The sequence below is a fragment of the Boleophthalmus pectinirostris genome, unplaced genomic scaffold (genome assembly GCF_026225935.1).
Source record: "Boleophthalmus pectinirostris isolate CB_2022bp ecotype Guang Dong unplaced genomic scaffold, ASM2622593v1 HiC_scaffold_7, whole genome shotgun sequence".
In the NCBI taxonomy this organism is placed as follows: domain Eukaryota; kingdom Metazoa; phylum Chordata; class Actinopteri; order Gobiiformes; family Gobiidae; genus Boleophthalmus; species Boleophthalmus pectinirostris.
In genome coordinates this window covers 27,519,886-27,539,463 of record NW_026571473.1, presented here as the reverse complement: position 1 = coordinate 27,539,463, position 19,578 = coordinate 27,519,886, and the positions used below count along the sequence as shown (strand labels likewise).

At 38.7% G+C, this 19,578-nt stretch overlaps 1 protein-coding gene across 1 annotated transcript in view; it reads left to right on the top strand.

The window, feature by feature from the left end:
• evi5b (ecotropic viral integration site 5b) overlaps positions 1-19,578 on the top strand; it is a 30,637-nt gene that overhangs the window by 9,240 nt on the left and 1,819 nt on the right. Inside the window, exons 2-12 of the mRNA XM_055165247.1 lie at positions 950-1,159; positions 2,957-3,088; positions 3,211-3,351; positions 3,426-3,584; positions 3,866-4,012; positions 4,543-4,638; positions 8,537-8,632; positions 12,345-12,638; positions 17,981-18,135; positions 18,275-18,408; positions 18,987-19,184. Coding sequence (XP_055021222.1) covers positions 950-1,159; positions 2,957-3,088; positions 3,211-3,351; positions 3,426-3,584; positions 3,866-4,012; positions 4,543-4,638; positions 8,537-8,632; positions 12,345-12,638; positions 17,981-18,135; positions 18,275-18,408; positions 18,987-19,184 — 1,762 coding nt within the window. The remainder of the gene's footprint in view (positions 1-949; positions 1,160-2,956; positions 3,089-3,210; positions 3,352-3,425; positions 3,585-3,865; positions 4,013-4,542; positions 4,639-8,536; positions 8,633-12,344; positions 12,639-17,980; positions 18,136-18,274; positions 18,409-18,986; positions 19,185-19,578) is intronic.

Below are 19,578 nucleotides of genomic sequence, written 5' to 3'. Positions count from 1 at the left end.
CTTGACTTGATAAAATGGACTAAGACTTGGGACTCGACTTGGATTTGAAGGTCAGTGACTTGGGACTTGACTTAGACTTGCGGCCTGTAACTTGACAAGACTTGAGAAGCACTTTGAAATCTGAATTCTTTCTATTCTGACCGTAATAGTTCACATTAAGATAATAAATATTCATATATAAATATACTATGATTTAGTTATAAGTCATATAAATTGCAGACGACTTGGACTTGATTTGGACTTATTGGTCAGTGATTTGAGACTCGACTTGGACTTGCCTGTCTTTGACTAGGGACTTGACTCGGACTTGAGGTCAAAGACTTGAGACTTAGCTGAGACTTGCAGAAAAAGACTTGGTCCCACCTCTGTATATAAGTAAAAGTTTGCTATTATCTGAAGGTAACTCATTGTAATTGCATATACTAACACAAAAATGTATCAACTTTTTAACTATTAAAGAAGTGGATCATGTTTCAGATTGATTTGAAATGGATGAATACTTTTCTAAATAAATAGATGGATAAATAATTCTAACATATTCACTGGAAAAAGCCAAAAGGTTTTATATTAGTTATATGTGGATGGAACAATGTCTAGTAAAATCCATCCCAAATTATCTTTTCTTTCTAGATTTTCTGGTGTGTGTCTTGCCTAAGGTCACAACAGCAGAACAGATCTGAGCAGTAATTGAACCTCTGACCTTTGGGTTTGTGGACTAGTGCTCTAACCACTGCCCCCTGACCTAATAAATCCATTTAGATCCATGCCCCTTGACTCCTGATCGACGTGGCTGACCAGGCTAAAACCTTTACAAATCGGTTTAAAAGAATCCAGTGCATGAAACCAATATTTGGTATGAATCAAATTGGAAATCACAGTTTCGGTGTCAGAATGAGCAGCTACCTTGTGAGTATTATAAACCATACAGTTATAGTCAGGAGCATGTTAGACTCCCCTCCCGTCCCCTTCCCCGCCGCGGGACTCTCACCCAGTGCTGGATGTCCCAAAGGGGCAGGTGACGCGCGCTCAGGAGGCGGAGGAGAACTACCTGGTCAAACGGGAGCTGGCCACAGTCAAACAGCAGAATGAAGAGGCCGCGGTGCAGCTGGAGCAGGCCCGCAAAACCATCAGCCAACTGCAGGGACAACAGCCACACGCGGTAAGAGGACCACAGCGCCCTCCAGTGGTCCAACTAAGGACAACAGCATCGACTCATACCAGGCAAACTAACCACAAAATAGTCCTGCTTTCAGCTTTCAGGATGTTGCAGTTTTTTCTTTTCTTTTTTTGATGTGTGACTTAAAACGTGATAAAGATATTGGTAGTTTTCAGACAAGAGTGTTCAAAGGTTTTTAGCTTATAGAAACGATTTAAAGCAATTATAGCAAAGAACTTGTGTATGTTGTGCTATGGTGGCAAATGGTGAGCCAGTCTTTCAGATAGATGCAGTTTACATAGGTTTGACAGAGCCACCGCACCTCTAAAACATCTTAGAACACACATTTTAAATAGATAGTAGTATCTGAATTTGTTATATTTGACTTCTTATTCTGTAAAGCACTTTGAATTACTTTGTGTACGAATTGTGCTATACAAATAAACTTGCCTTGCTTAGTAAAAAGAATCAATTCAGCAAGACACTTTAGAGCCAACACAAATTGATCTGAGGGCCTTGTTTGTAGAAGAAGAATGTGATGGTAGAATGTGATCAAATGGCGAGCAAGAGACAGTTTTCCCCATTAATAGCATTATACTTTCTATTAAAATATTTAAAATAAACTCACAAATGTTAAACTTGATCATTTCATCATATTGTGACCCTAGAACTCACTATGTTACAAAAGAAATCAAAAGAGATTTTTTTTAGCTGCCTTCCATCAGTATTAAATATTATTGGCCTATAGATTGTTGTGATGCAATACATAAGATTATTTGGAGATTAGATTGCATTTAAAATTATTACAAATTACTACAATTGTTGCAGAAAAAAAATATGAAGCTGCTTACAATGAGGAGAGCATCCGGTGTAATTACCTGCACATTACTCTGGGATTGGTCTGCTGTGACGACCATATCACTTCTGTCCATGTTGTATATTTGGAACTTAACTAAGATTGTATTTTACTCTTGATAATATATTACACAAGGAAATAAATTATTATTATTTATCACTCCTCCTTATAGGTGTACACCAAACTGTGAAATATTACCCTGTTCTCACTGGTGGGTTTTAGTATGCATGACTTCCAATGGGTGACGCTGCACTGGGCTGTTTACATTTTGCGACAATCACAAAGCTTCTGAGTCTTATCACAGATGTCTCACGGGCTGGTGGATTTCAGACACTCTATTCACATTCCAGCACCAGTGTAATGTGGTGTTGTGTTAAATATTCATGTTGGGAGTCCTCATGATCATGTGCAGGCAGTATCTTGCTTTACATAATTTGTCATTATGTTTCACCAAGAGCATTACTGAATTATTTATTGAAACAAGACGGGCAAAATGATTTCTGTCGGTTGTTATTACAATGTTGGAACCGGTTGATCCAAATATTAGTGATCGGTGGATTGATGCCAGTGTATCAATATTTGTTTCTTATTAAAAAATATTTATATTTAAATTTTTTTATTGAAATCATAAATAGAATTGGCAGTGTTCAGATTCTATAATGTGATAATGTCATACTCCCAAAGGGAGGCAAGGGCCAGATTTCCCTGTTGATTACATTGTTCTTTGTCATGAAATGTCCAAAAGGTGAAATCACACAAGCTGAACATTGGATTTTCAATTAGAGACAAATCTTATTGTAACCGTTTTAACTGCTAATGTCCTATCGAATGCTGTGTTGTCATCTGAAATCCCAGCAACTGCGGTGTCAGTATTTATGGAGCAACTACTTTTGTTTCTACTTCTCACATACATTTCAATAGCATTGTCTTCCTGTCCGTTGTAGAAGGGGGTCCCCCGGTATTCGGAGGAGGCCGTGCTGCAGTTGGAGAGAGAGTTGGTCCAGGCTCGACTGAAGGAGGCGGAGTCTCAATGTGCGCTCAAAGAAATGCAGGACAAGATCCTCGACATGGAGAAGGTGAGAGATACACACAGGAAAGTGTTTATGTGTTTATTGAGCAAAGGGCAGTGGTTATAATACAAACACAGTGTTCATGTTGTCATGATTATTTTATAATGCTTTGTTCTCTCTGTTTCCAGAGGAACACATCCTTGCCTGATGACACTAACGTGGCCCGGCTCCAGGAGGAGCTCATCGGAGTGAAGATCCGAGAGGCAGAGGCTCTGACCGGGCTGAAGGAGCTGAGGCAGCAGGTGCATGACCTGGAGGACCACTGGCAGGTCAGGAAACACTGGAGGGTGACATTGTAGACTGTGTAAATGTCCACATGTACTGAGGGAGTTGTGTTGTCCAGCGTCACTTGGCCCGAACGGCCGGGCGGTGGAAGGACACTCCAAAGAAGAGCACAGTGGCAGAACTGCAGGACGAGCTGATGAGTGTGAGGCTGAGGGAGGCAGAGGCTCAGGCAGAGCTCAGAGAGACCAGGCAGAGGATGCTCGAGCTGGAGACACAGGTGAACCCACACGGCCAACACTTTATCATGTTAATACACTATAACATGCTGTTGTGCAGTAAAACCAATTTAGGGTCTTTTATTTCATAGTCTTCCATATTTATGTTAATATTGGCTATTGATAATAGATGACATGTCTACATTTATTGAGTGTTAAATGAAAAGAAAACAACTGTGATAACATATTTTATTTTATTTTTTTTAACCTTATTTCAGAAACACTCGCCTCTAGAGGGCAGCGCACACATCTGGTTTAAACGTGTGCTTTTGTTTGTTTGCAGAATCAGATCCACAGTAACCAGCTGAGGAGAGCGGAGCAGGAGAGTCGCTGTTTGAATGACAGAGTACAGGCCCTGACCACTCAAAACAAAGACCTGCTTTCACAACTGCAGGAGATAAAGCGCAGACAGGCTGAGATCGAATGCAAGGTATAGCACTACAGGGCCTTTAAACTCAATCATGTCATCTCTGCTACGAACCGGACACTATGACACAAACTAAAGCTATTTTAACGTGGGGAATGCCCAGGAACTAACTTTGGTCTGGATGTTTTTTTAAATTTAAAAGTTTTAATGTAATGTAACATTTTAATCTGAAACATCTTTTAGTGTGTAGATTTAGAGATGCTTACCTGACAAAAAATCCTATACATTTCTTGTTAAAAATAAAGCACTAATACTTCATGCTGGAAACTCCTAACAGCAAAAGAAAGAAATAAGCTTTTTATTTATTTATTTATTTTTTTTACATTTTATATTAATGTGTTGTAAAAGCCAGGTCAAAGCAAAGAATCTGTTGCTTTAAAAGGATTTGTCTCTCCTTTAGCCCCACTTCCACACGTACATCTGTTCAGTAAAACCTAATAGCTTAAACAAATACTTGAAATACTAGTATTTCTTTATGGGCCTCTTCATTATAACCATGTGACCTTCCCTGACACTTTGGCCCTGTGTTTCAGAGTAAGGAGGAGGTGATGGCCGTGCGGCTCCGAGAGGCAGACAACATCGCTGCTATGGCAGAGCTCCAGCAGCAGATCTCAGAGCTCGAGATACAGGTACAAACTGTTTAGATCTGTATTTTGTATTATTTTTTTAACCTTACAAAACAGAACCAGAGGATGTAACAAAATTTTTTGGTAAAAGTCTATGATTTGGCCAACGTGATTACTTAAGATTGTCCTGCACAGTTCAATGCGTGTATGCGTGCGTCTTTGGTATTGACCGATATATCTGTTACTGGTATTTAAAAAGCCTTACTATCAGGGTTTGCATTGGCCCAGATTATTCTTTCTCTGTCAGTTTCTAGGAGACAAACATGCAATGAGACTAAGAGATTGCATGTACTTTGCAAAAAATCTCAAACATGCAAGATCAGTCTAGATATGTGCTGGTTTCCTTTAGTGGATCAAATCTGATCAAAAAGCTCTCATGCTGAAGTTGTCCATTACAACATCAAGTTTCAAAATCTGAGAAACCAAGATTGACCACTGCGTCACAAAATTTAGGGCATGAGCCGGTCTGAACCAGCGAGCACAGAAAACCATATTTATGTGTAAACAAATGTAATGTCACACAACAAGGCTGACTACAACAAATACAGGCTGCTCCTCCAGGAGAGAGTGGAGATGACAGATTACACAGTTTGTTTACAGCGGGGTCACTCACTCAGGTGAAGAGCTCCTAATATAGAAACGGATATGAGCTTGAGTGGACAACAGCAGAATGGATCATCAAGTTATTTACATGTGCTAAACCCAACAGTGGTATTTTGTGTATGGGTTTCAAATCTGTTAGGTTTGTGTACTTGTGGAAATTTGAATCTTACATAAAAAATATAAATAAATGCTGTCTAAAAAACATATTTGCAAACAACCTGTGACCAGCAACATACCGTAAATAAATATCTCTTATATAATAAATTGAAATTCTGAAATTATTGTCAAAACTGACTAATATACACATGAAAATACTCCCAAAATTTACTCAATTAAGGTTATAAGAGTATTTTGGTTTTTAGTATTATTTAGTATATGGGTTTTGATTTTTTTTTTTTTTTGACAACTCTATCCTCAAGTATTACTAAAATTCATCTTGACTAACTGGACCAATGATGTGGACCAATGTGTATTAGTTTTTTTACCATGCAGTAAGTGAGCACAAATGTAGCTGTGGCATTCTGCTTTACTGATATTCAAAGTTAAGAGCACCGGTGAGTGGGCTTTTGTCTTAAACATATTTCCGAACAGGTTGTGTATTTTTAACTGTTCCCTCCCCCAGCTCCTCACACGTGTGGTCTGAGGTTTGGTTCAATGCACTAAACTCTTAACACTACCGCCCATACTTCTACAATCAGCCTATACCAAGCGAAGGCCTCTCGCTTGAAAGGGAGTTTTTTTTTTTTTTTTTTTTTTTTTTTTACAAAAGGTGCGAGTTTGATGCCCGTGTTATTGCTGAGCTGTTTTGCACAGAGCATCTGAGGGAAAATCAGTGTGACTCGACTGGTTGATGGTTTGTGGTTTGGTTTACCTTCTCCAGTTGTGGCTGAAAACTTCAACTGCAAGAAATTGCCCCCAAAAAAACACTTTGATCTTTGATCACTTTGAACACAAGCTGTGGCTTGTGGACCGTGCCAAAGGTGACACAGAGATTTCATCCCTGGACTGTAGGTAGACCAGGGGCACAGGGCTTGTCCTTAGTAAAACTGTGTTGATGTATGCAGCTTTGTGCTGTGTTTTGGGAGACTTTTTTGACCCTGGCAACCAAACTAACTTGTGAAGTTGTTCAGGAGTGATACAAGTGTGTTTAAGTGTGCTTTGGTTTTTAGCATATTTACACAACTTCTCTGTGTTTTACTGGCTTTAATATTTCTGAATGCTTTTCACCCAGTTTTACTTATAAAACCACATTTTTAATTTAATTGATTTATTTATGAATTCATAGATATTGACTAGATGCTGTTGTCTAGGTGAGGCAGACACACATGCCTGACTGTGCTGTTGCCATGGCTCTGCTCTTTGCTTCACAGGCAAGAAACCACTTCCTGCAGACTCTAAGCTCAGAGCTTTTCTATCACAGATTTACACTGAAGCCGGTCGAACCCTAGTTTAGATCAAATGATCAGTCCAAACCAGGGCTTGGGTTTGTTGGTAAATAACTACTCATCTTCAGCTTCATTCAGTGACATAGTCATAGGGGTAACGATAATGTCTATTATTTTTTCATTCAATCATGTTTCATTAAATTTAAACCCCTTGAAGCTTGATCTCTGGAGTTTTTTCATCGAAACCACAAAATATATCTCCTTCACGGGCTGTTTTGACTCATTTTTATGCTTTCTTTAGCTACTACATTATTCACAAGCATGTGTGAGGCTCTATACAGAAATTATGTTTTTATGGGGAGTTTATTTATGAGGGGGTGAGCAGGAGGAGTGGCTCATTCTTTAACATTGTACATTCATTATATTTAGACAAATACGCTTAATTAAAAATAGTAAAGTTTGCCTCAAAACAAAATGTTCAAATTCAGTGGTTAATATTTATTTCTATTATTTTTTAAGTGTTTCTTGCCCGTTAGACTTTGCCTCTTGGGATATAAAATGTTTTTGTCACAGTCTGACAGCTGCAGCTTCACCCAGTTGAGTTCCAGGAAACTTCTAACTGCCCCAAACTGCCCCAGTGCCGAGTGTGTCTAAACTCAAAAATAGCTTTATCAGAACTGACTTTTCACAATAGTAGTGTTAGAGAGAGAGGGAGGTGTGACTGAGGCAACTCTCTCTCTCTTTCTTTCTCTCACTCTATCACTCTGTCGCTCTGTACGTGTGTGCTGGGTATGTGTTTTCAGATTTCCCGTTTGTTGCCGGTAGTGTCAGCTAACATGTCTAAACTCAGCAGCTGTACTTTAGACTTTTAGGAAATTTTGGAGATATTTTGTAGACATTTTATTTTGTTTTTTAAATTTGAAAAATGTTTGTGTTTTTATTGTAGAAAGTAACTTGAGTACAACATTTGCAGTAGACAAGTGTCTATATCCCAAAAGATTGAATAGGTCTATCTTAGACCTTAGGCATTGTACTGCTCCTGGGCTTCTGGTTCTCTGACTGGCCCGTCTAAGCTAATTTGGAATTACTAAATAAACATATTTTATAATTTTGCCTCATGCTTGGACTAAAGCTGCATTGCTTTTTATTTTAGAGGTGTTTTTTAAATAATATTTTTTGTAAGGCAGCCTCACTTTTTCATTTCTTAGTAATAACATAAACTCTTCCCAGTCTTACCAGCGTGTCAGAACAATGCTATTTACAGCTTTTTAAAAAAAAATTTTTAATAAAGAAATACAATTAATTTTATGCAGAACAGAGTTAAGCATTTTGGTCTGGCCCTCCACAATATTTTCTGTTTCTCATGTGGCCCCATGGAAAAAAATAATTTACCCCTGATCTGATGATCTATGAAAAATTTATTTTTATTTTGAAATTAAGGCTGAGCAATTAATCAAATTTTAAGTAGAAGATTCAGTCATTTCTAATAGTTAATGATCACCTTGGGTCTTTAATCAAGCAGTCATCAGCCAGTCTTCTGTCAGTAAAAACATGTGGCTTGGAGTTCAGACTTTGGAGGAAGAAAATGCACTACTTTTTATGTTAAAGAGCAATGATTAAAAGTCTGTATTATGTGTGTTCATGGAATCAATACTGAAGACATTTTTTATTCTTTTTCCAAATAAAAAAAACTAAATCTGAAAATTTCAGTCAGTCAAGATGGGAGAAGAAAATTGCTTATTTTTTACTCTTTAATTCAACACTTGATTTCTAAAACAGAGTATATAAGCAAAAGTGTGTACTGTCTTGTTTGTGTTGCAGAAAAGTGTTTTGTTTTGTTCTGTGTTATGTGCTTATAATTTTACATTTTAATGACTTCATGCAATTAAAAACATATTTTTTGTGCTCCACAGAAAGAGGAGGGGAAGGTGCAGGGCCAGCTGAACCACACAGACTCCAGTCAGTACATCAGGGATCTGCAAGACCAGATCGTGGAGCTCAGACAAGAGGTGAGCCCATGTGAAATATTGCATGTACCAGTATGTATTAATGTAGTCTTTATGTACAACGCAGGCTGTCAAAGTGTCAAAAAAACGTGCTTGGGCCTTTACTATATTTAAGATCAGGAAAGAGTAGACCATACCAGGTGAAATCACACCATGTGTGTTTCCCCTCAACATATTAAGACTTGTTGATCTAAGTCTGAGCAGATCAGTGTAAACTCCACCCAGAGACTTCCTGTGTGGAGCGGCCCTGCACAACACTGCTGCAGAATACTCACTGAAAAACAAAAAGCCCTATTTGTACAGATCGAGGCATGAAAGCCATTTACGTACATTATTTATTTTAGATGCATTATGCAACAATGTGTTTAAAGGGGCAATAATCAGGACTTATTTGTATATTTTCTGATTGTAGCCCAAATAAAGGTCAATAACTTTGCAAAATAATATAAACCACAATGAGAAATATTAGTTGGTTAAATTGATCATTTGGAACATTGAAAAAGCTTTTATTTAAACTGTATATGATTTAATTTAATTGTAAGCAGTTGAATCTGTCAATATATCACGACTCAACTTTTTTTTTTATTATTATTTTATGGTAATTACCATAATACGTCAAATAGAGAGACAAAGTGACGCACCATCCCAACTTGACTCGGTGCTTTACAAGATAGTTCCACCCTACTTCCTCCACCTTCTCTGACTTATTTTAGTATTTCCTCTGAGTTTGCTATAAGATCACTGCAGGTGAACGTAGGCTGCTGGACAGAACTATTTAAAGAGGTGCGTCTTGTTCCTCCCACATGTCTGACTGTGGTGATAGACTGTACCAGGTATGTCAACATAACCTGTGTCCATGTCATTTCAGTCCAGACCCACTTTTGGTTACCCCCCCTCCCTCTCCATGCATCAGTTTAAATTATTTTGACTCTTTCCGTGTGTCAAGTTAAATCATTTTGTCAATGGCTAGAAATTCCTGTCTGCATACCGAACCCTACAAAATACTTAGAGTACCCACTTCAGAAACCCATCAAATAATTTTTTGTATGCATTTTATGTTTTTGAGCTCAATTTGTTTTATCTCCACATTGATTATTCTATAAGCAGCTACTGAGCACAAATTATGTCCGCTGCGCACTGCCTGCATCTGATTAGAAACGATATTATTGTCTCCTAATCAGGAAGTGCTGAGTTAGCATGCTATATGTTGTTTTTACCTTGTCGCCAAAACTCCATTCTGGCCTCTGAAAGTTGTGAAAAGTGCAAATAAATGAATAATTGGGATGCTCGTAATGCATTCAAAATTAGCTAGTTCTGTTTTTCATATTTTTAAGTATAAAAAATCTGGTACAAAAGCTTTAATTGGAATAAGCAGGAAGATTATGGATGAATTAATGCATTGCTTTTTTGTTTTTTGCTATAGATATTCTAAACTGCCATCCTTCAATGTCAATGTGAATCACCCATTTACCTAAGCGTTACAATGCTTTGGTGCCGTCATATGTATCCATAAACCATCAATGGAGGAGCTTTACTGAAATAAGTGAGGAAAACATGACAAAGAATATGTGAATAACACATTTGCTCCACAAAAAAAGTTTCCTTTCAGAGTTACGAATACTTTAAACTTTCACTACCACTAAGCCTTGAAGCATAGAGACTGTACCTTTCCAATGTGTTGTAGCTTTTCTCAGAATGACTAATTGACTGTACTGAAAAGATAATAACAGAATTACACAGAATACTTCCCTGGGAGAATACTTACAATACTGTACAAAGATGTGAGTCTGGTCACTGTTTTCAAATGGCCGTGACTGACAGATTGGGGACTGGCATGGTCCGTCCCTATCCAAAAAAATATAAATTACAGGGGACTGAAAAACATGACATATTTCTGCAGAATCAGTGAGCTAAACTAAACATTGTTAATAGATGTTGTTAGATAAATTTATGTTTTTGTGTTACTTCACATGCGTCACAAAAAAATACATTGCATAATTACTTGTGGCTGGGCTGGAGACTAAGGCCCGACTGATAGGGATTTTTTTGCGGCTGATATGATACTGATAAAATGGGAGTTGGAGCTGCCGATATCCGATATAAAAGCCGATATATTTAGTGATGTAAAAATTTACTGTAAATTCATTATAAAAAGGTCTCGCTCTACTGGATTTTATATTGGGTTTATTTAGGCAACATTTATTGTTATTCACAGTTTACAATCATATTTAAAGACAGTAGGTCTAATGGCATTTTTGCATCACATTCTAGCCAGTAAAGAAAGTAAGTAAGATACCGCTGTCAGCCTTTAGCAGTAAACGCCACTGTAATTAATTATGTGTAAATGCTGATCATTCACACCTCTATTCACAGCTCATTTACATATCAGTGCGTGTCCAGTAACGTGTGTACAGCCACTATAGTCACTCTACACTAGGCCAATGTAAGAGAAAACGGGCTTTTTATGTGTGGTAGTTTACAGCAGCTAATCGTCAACCAATGGAAAAGAACCAAAAGTAGCCTCAAAACTTACACATTTTGCAACACTCACCGCTCACACAGTCTCCTCTCAGATCACAGGTCTTCACAAATAAATCCCCTTTTAATCCTGACTCCTGATAAGCTGCGTGTGTGAACAAGAGCATGTGAATGATGTGACTCTGGGGGTGCGTTCACGGGCAGTACGGTGTCACAGACTTAGACAAATTATTCCACAGGTAAATACTGATGCGCCACCACATATTACGTCATTTATCTGTCTGTAAATTGGATTAAATTGACATAATATAGAGAGTCTAAGATTTGTAACAAGGTAAAACATGCCCACGTGGACTATCGGTTCGTATCGGCAAGATTTAGGCTGAGAGCTGATATGTCTCCAAGATGCTCATATCGGCCAATAATTTCGGCCAACAGCTATATCGGTCGGGCCCTACTTGAGACACAATGGAGTGCATGGGGACCAGACTGATATCACTCTATTAAAAATACCAGGCAAAACAGAATATACATTTTAGCCTTATTTTTATTTCTAGGTCACCCATGGATCTGCTTAGCCAGGCTGGCGCCACTTAGTGCCTCCGCTCAATTTCATTTCTCTCCAGCGATTAGCTCAGGAATCGGAATACACTAGACGATTCGCAAAAACCCCAGAAGTGCGAGTTTGGGCAGCAGCCAATCAGCGAAGAGCCATACATTCTGTGTTGGCAGTGATTCCCAAGATCAAGGATTTAAAGCCGGAACAAAGAGAATGTTTGGTGAATTTTATCAAGGGGAAAGACATTATTGCCCCTCTTCCTACGGAATTTTCGAAAAGCTTAATATACCAATTAGCTCCGTTAGCGGCACATTACATATGTCACGACCAAGTAGCAGTGATTGGTTAAATAAAAAAAAGTACCCGCTTACCATTGAGCAAACGAATCCTAATGCTGTGAGGTCAGACGGTTTCCACGAAGTGAAACGAATGAGGCTAGGATCTGCTTGCTTATTATATACACTGAGATAGTCCCTTTTGTTTTGTCTCACTTGCTTTTACAAAATTACTGCACGGCCATCTAAAAGACCCCATTCCTGTGCATAAATGTGCCAAGAATGTGCATGTATTTTTTTATTTGATTGGGTTCATGTAATAGTAACAAAGCAATACACGTGTCGCTAAAAAATAAACGCCAAAACATGAGAAGAAATCATGTTTTTTGCTGCCTTCTTTCAGATCTGCTGTCTCAAAGGCCAAAGGGGCATGTCCAATCAATCCACATTTGACCGCATCCACCTGGTCAACCACTTCGGGGGCGGGAACCTCGAGTCTTACCACTCTTCGGACGACGACAGATCCCGGGACCCCAGCATCCAAGAAGCCCCGAGTCCGGATCAGAGGGCCGTGTCCGGCTCCACCCGAATCCGCCTTAGACCCAACATCCCGGACACGGACAGCGATGAGGAGGACGAGGACGGTGACGAACTGAGGCTCACCGTTCCTCCGACAGCCAATCATAAGTCCACTACGGTGTGACGACCAATCAGGATGTGGGATCTGTAGGAAAAAGGGGTGGGGCGAGCAGCGGTGTCATTTCACTGTGGAAGGAAATGTTCAGGAAAGACCAGTGTTAGAATCAGTGGGGACTAATTCAGGATTAAAATGTGTCCGATAAGTTGGAAGGCAACATAAAACCTGAAATGAGGACTTAAAAACAGGTCCAAACTAGACCCAAAAAGGACTATATCAGGACTTGACCAGGTCTTAAGTATAGTAGTAGAAACCAGGATAAAACCAGGTCTAAGCGATGATTAAAAAAGGACTAAGACTGATCTAAACCAGGACTAAACCAGGATTTCAGTACTGAAGTAGAACAAAAAGTCTCAAAACAGGATTGAACCAAAACTAAACCAGGACTGGTTTTAAGCAAGTACAGTGTTAAACCAGGATAAAACCAGGACTAAAAAAGGACTAAATCAGAATTGGTATGAACCAGGACTGAGAGAAATCTAAACCAGGACTAAACCAGGATTTCAATACTGCAGTAGAACCAAAAGTCTCTTCAAAAGTACAAAACAGGATTGAACCAGAACTAAACCAGGACTAAAAACGAATGTATGAACAGGGCTGAACCAGGAGTGAGACAGATCTAAACCAGGACTACACTAAATCTTCTGTACTGTTGTAGAACAAAAAGTCTCAAAACAGGATTGAACCAAAACTAAACCAGGACTAAAGCAGATTTTAACCAAGTACAGTGGTAAACCAGGATAAAACCAGGACTGAAAAAGGACTTAATCAGAATAGGTATGAACCAGGACTGAGACCAATCTAAACCAGGACTAAACCAGATCTTCAGCACTAGAACAAAAAGTAGAAACCAGGCTTGAACCAGAACTAAACCAAGACTAAACCAGGTCTGGAGCCAGTACAGTAGTAAACCAGGATTAAAACCGGGCTAAAAAAGGACTAAATCAGAATTGGTATGAACTAGAACTGAGATCTAAACCAGGACTAAACCAGATCTTCAGCACGAGAACAAAAAAAGTACAAACCAGGCTTGAACCAAAACTAAACCAGGACTAATGCAGGTTTTACGTTAATACAGCGGTAAACCAGGATAATCAATTTTAAACCACAAATACACTAAAACCCAACTGAACTAGCACCAAATCTCCGAAGAACTGCTCAGGAGCCCCACCTATCTGCATCTGCACCCCAGTTTGAGAACCACTGCTCCATAGATTGTCATTGTTTACCTCCAGTTTGTAGTTTCTGAAAACAAGAAGCGGATTTCTAAGTAAGAGACTGTGCAATAAGTCATTTTTCACAACACTCTTCATCGTGTTTTTATACTTTTTAAAAACTTTTATAGCTGAGATTCACATCGCCGTTACTACAAAGCGTCATGCAGTGGCTGTACGTGTGTAAATATCAAATATATCTGTTGTTTTTGCCCGAGCCTGGTATCAAAACTGCTTGCACCAGCCGGAAAATACTATTATATTATTATTATTATTAATATTATTACTACTACTACTATCAGCCTTAAGTCACTCGCCTTAACTGGCTCTGTGTGGCGTCTGCATATTTGTAGATATGTACATGTGTATAATGTGTTTGTTTTGTTTTTTTTTCAACTCCTTTGAACTTGAAATGCGTAACTATTGCATATCTGTTTTCGATTGTACAAAAAAGGGAAAAGTCCAAAAATGATGCATTTTGGAGAAATAAACATTAGTAAGGGGACAGATTTGAACGACTGTTGCTGTTTCGTAAGTAAATCTATTCTGTTTTGTTGGTTTTGCACAGGAAAAGATGAGGGAAGTCGAGAGGAAACTAAATTTGAGCAACCAAAAATGAGCACTAAAGTCTGTGTAATGCTTGACGGATACAGTTCACTCCATTTTAAGCCTATTGAGAATTTGGATTTACTGATTTTTCTTACATGGCCTCGAAAGCGGCAGTATTGGAAGCAGCAAGCAAGATTGATTTCTGACTATGAACAAGAAGATATCCTGTGTTTTTCGACGGCAACAAGACGAGGAAAATGGCACTTTTGGGGTCTCCGGTGCTTTGAGAACTAACCTGGCAACCCTAGAACGGACACTAAAGCTATACCATGTTGTTGCTGTGGGATGCAGAATTGTCACAATAAAGAAATGTTTTGCTAAACTCAAATGTGTTTTTGTGTATCTCGATGACGCAGAGTTCCTCTAAAGATTCACACTTAGATTGAGTGCATCCAGGAAATGATTTTTTTTTTTTTTTTTTTTTTGTGGTTTCGGAGCTGATCGTTTCAAGAACAAAACCACATTTTTAAAGCGTGTTTCAGTTCAGGTTTTTGAAGATAAACTGATCAGTGACAGTAATGAAAAATCAAGGGGCTCCTAAGTTTGGATTTAATGCACAGATTGATGCTTTCATCTCAGTAAGAACAAGAGTTACAGTAATACTAACACTTTTAACAAAAATTAAAAACTCATATTCAGAAACTCATGGTTAGTCAAGCCTAACTTTTGGTTATAATGTGAATAGTTTTTCGATTTTTTTAATTTTATTTATTTTTTGGTTCCCATTCTTAGAAAATACCAGATTATGCTAATTTTTTCATGTTCTGACTTTAAAATTACATTAACTACAAATTATAAATCAGATGTTACGTCCTGAGAGTTACTACTTTTGAGTCACATTTTATAGTTTTCCCAAATACTTTTTTATTGTTACTCAGACCACTACTTTGTACGTCTACTCCAGTAATCTTATTTTCATTTGAATACTCTTACTTGAGTTAATTTTCTTTGCTCCGTGGTTTTAACTACACCAACAGAAGTAAAATAACCTACATAAGAGTTAAATGAATTAAGAACGCCTACAGTTTAGTACCCTGGTGGCTCAATGACTTCAGTTTGGTTATTTTAAAATGGATGTTGTACATTTTGCAGACCGCTGGAACCACAATATCCGTTTGTTGTTTGTCTTGTCGCTGGTGGCATTGCGCATCCTCCTCTATCACTCCCGTCCACTGCAGGCAGATAGCACCTGCTGGTTACGTCTATTTGTTTTTTGTTTTGTTTTATATCATATCTTTAACACTTCTCCGGATACCACGGTCTCTGCTAATCTGGCACGTTGCGCTTTGATTTCCTGCCTTTAGTCTGTTGCTAGATTTAATACGTGAGAATAAAAAGCAAATTCACTTAAGTTATTAACAATTTCACCCTCTAATTCAGGCTTATTACTAACGATGCCCAGTGTCAGTATCTTGATGAAACGACCAGGGCCTGTGTCGATCCTTTATTCAGCGCGTAATGAGGCAAAACACGCCACAAAAGATGAGTAAAAACAAAACATAGTTCTACTGGGGGTCTCTTCCTCCGTGCGGGGAAACATGAGGCGGTGACTGTAAGCGCGAGTACGCACACTGTCTGTCGCGTAATGGCAGCGAGAGGAGCGGCCAGGCGAGACTAATAAGGCTCAATAACGCGGCTATTGTGGATCTATGTCGGGTTTAGGGTGAGTGCCAATGGACAAGCGCCACAACAGGTGGAATGGTTTGTGCGTAAAACTCGGAAGTCGCGTTTCCATGTCAGAGAAGTTTTGCGCACCAGCGGTGAAAAGAGAAGCAGAATTTGAATCAGTGTCATGTTTGATTATTTTGTGGGTATTTTATGTACAGTTTGGGTGCACTATCATAATGAAGACAACAATTTAGCAATAAGTAGGCTACATTTGGACCATACAGGTGAATAGGCTAAGTAAAATGTACACAGATGAGAATGTTAATTTAAATACTCAAGGCTACTCTTGTTTTGTTTTTGAGTACATCCCTAATTTTGGACAAAGCATAATCTTTCAATACTCGTTTTGTTTTAGAAAATTACAATTACAAAAGGCCAGGATGGGTGAAAAAAAGCCACTTAACAAAACTCTTGAGCGTTTTAAGATTTATGCTTTATGAACGTTTTAACCTCTGCAAAAACATATCTAGATTTATGTTTTATTTCATTCACACGTTTTGGAAAAACCTGCATTATTAGTCTGTCTAAAAACGCTCTGTTCCACCTTGTGATGTCATGTAGTGGTTGTTTTTAAATTAACAGCTACCTTTTACTTTTTGCTCATTAGATTTTTGGCAATTCTTGGGCTGAAATGATCCAAATGATTCTGGTGAAGGTGCATGGAGCGTAAAAACACGGGGGGCACTTCCTGTATTACCACATGACATCACAAGGTGGAACAGAGCGTTTTCTGTTTGAAAGAGAGACAAAGCCTAAATATACAGGATTTGTGAGTTAAACATGTTTAAATGAAACAAAAAACAACTCCATGTAGCTTTGTTATTGATGCGGAAACAATAATTGAACATCCTGCAGCGGTTTAAGAAAAAAAAAATCATTCAAGTATGACAAGTAAAAATGTATTGATGCAATTAGTTTAGCCAAAATAAAATCTCGAGGAGCTTCCAATGCATCCGAGCAAACCAAAGACCTGCATTCACTAAATCTCTGTAGTCTGGACCTGGTATAGCACTATGAAGGCCTATAACCTTTACGCACAGATTAATGACTGGCACTCTTGAAGACCAGACGCGCAGGGCTACATGCAGCGGTGGCGTGAGCAGCAGTGCGTCCTGTGGTGCAAACCTCACTTCCTTTCTGTGCCGTCTCTACTAGATTAGTAAAGCCACAGATAAAAGCAGGCACGAGTTGCTTCAGAGACTCTACGGTGGATACGCAAAAGGCCATCAAGTCTGGCATCATTTTACAGATATAAGTGGCATAAACCACTTTTGCGTGTTGTCTGTAGGCCTGTTTATAGTGAAGAAGGGTGTACATGTATTCCGGATCCCAGGCAACTTTGCATGTGTTCATTGGCGTGAAAACAGTCCAGTTACTCTGCAGTTATAGTTCTGTGATTTAGTCTATTTGTCTATTATCACAAAATCATTTTAGAACACAAGACGAATATTCCTAATCGATTTCACTTGTATTTATTGAATTCCAAATCTTATAAATTCGTTAAATATGTCTTGGATGTGTTTGTTTTTTATTGTTTGCAATCTAAGAACCATATCTGACGCGTCGTGCATCAGTGAATAATGATGAAGTAGAATAGTGTGGACTTCATGTAAAAGAAAAACAACAAAAAGCGTCTTATAATTGTTTTTTACTGTCAGTATTTTCGACGCTGTCCTGGAAAATACAGATTACAATATATATATAAAACAAAAGTGGAGAAGAACCCATACATTTACCTAAAATACTAATTTAATCTCATTCTACACTCGCTTCTTTGTTCAAGTTGTTTAAAAAGTCTAAAATTATACCCCAATTATGCAAAAACCCCAATCTGTGTGTCTTTACGCAAAGTGCCCCAAAGCCTTCAAACTAAAGTCTTCCCGTCTTTACTGCAGCCACTCACCTGTAACCGTAGCCGTGCACCTGTATACGTCACTGCGCACTGACACCTGTCTCCGCAACACCTGGCAGACGGCAGACGGCCACTGCGCATGCTCAGTTGTCAGGTCCGGCCGCCTTTTAAGCGCATGAGGTGTCAGTCGAGCTCAGAGACAGCGGTGGCTCAGCGCGCGCAGCACCTGAGCCCGTGGAGTTAACAAAGTTTACCGAAATTATTGTGACTATTTGGACGGGATTCTAACGGATTTACGCACGCACAGACGCAAAAATGCCTCGGTCGTTTTTGGTGAAGAGTAAAAAGGCGCACAGCTACCACCAGCCCCGGAGTTTGGAGGATGACTACAGCAGACTGGATACAATACTGGCGCAGATCTGCTCAGGTATGAAACTATTTACTTAGGATAAGACAATGTTTATCTAGACTGGTGCACTGGTTTATTCATTCTGTGCAACTCGGCATATTTTAATATTTGAAGTATCTATCTTCTCATGCGTAAACCGAGCTATAACGCATTCACAGTCAACTTAGAGTTAAAAAAGTAAAAGTATTGTATTAAATCATTTTTGTTTTGATGCCATGAAAGTGTCTTTAGCAGGTGATTTTAAAAAGCCGACGTGCATCATACAACTGACAAAACCCTACAACCAAATGCAGCTACTATGTTTGAATTAACAACAGAAATAAGCAACATTTCTATTGGACTATTGCAGCAACTCCCACTCAAAGATAAAGATTAATGAAAGCTGTTGATATGATGTTCTGTTTTGTAATGCGTAATCAGTGAAAGTGAACCTTCCTTTCTAAAGAGAGAGGAAAAAAACAAAACAAAAACAGTTCGTTTTTTGCTGGTTTGTGTGTGAGATACTTTGTTGATATTACTAAACTCTACGTATTGAATCTAGTTTGAGATTATTTCAATTTAATACAACTCTAAACCTGAACTAAACTCTCCTTCAGACGCGGACAGAGCGTCTGAGGATCTGGACGTGTCCCTGGATCTCTCCGTGGATCGCTGCGGCCTGTCTCCGGACTCCCAGATCCTGGATGCGGTTCAGTTTTCTCCCAAGTCTTCCCTGAGCTGCGCGGACAGCGGGTGCGAGCGCTCCCCGGACTATGAGGACTACTGGAGGCCGCCCTCTCCATCCGCTTCACCAGGTATGAGCACACGAGTATAAAAGATTAATGACAGCATTCAGAAATCTAAACTGAATCATTCCAACCTTTACCAATAGGCCTACCATAAGAAAATAAATGTCTGTCTATAGTTTGGTTTCGCCTAAAATGAAATTAACAATTGCAAATCCTAATTGTGACATGATAAATGTTAACGGAGAGGTTACAAATCCAAAATTCATCCTGTATTGTTCTTTTACCATTTCCACCAGCATTCAGGGCAGACATTTCAATCACGACATGATAATACACGGATTTATTTCTGTCTCTTTTTAAAATCTGTATTCATTTTTGTCATTTTGATGAAACATGTTACTCCTTTAAGAACCTTTATTGAGATCCTTAGTTTGTGGTTCTATCTGAAGTGGCAACTTTA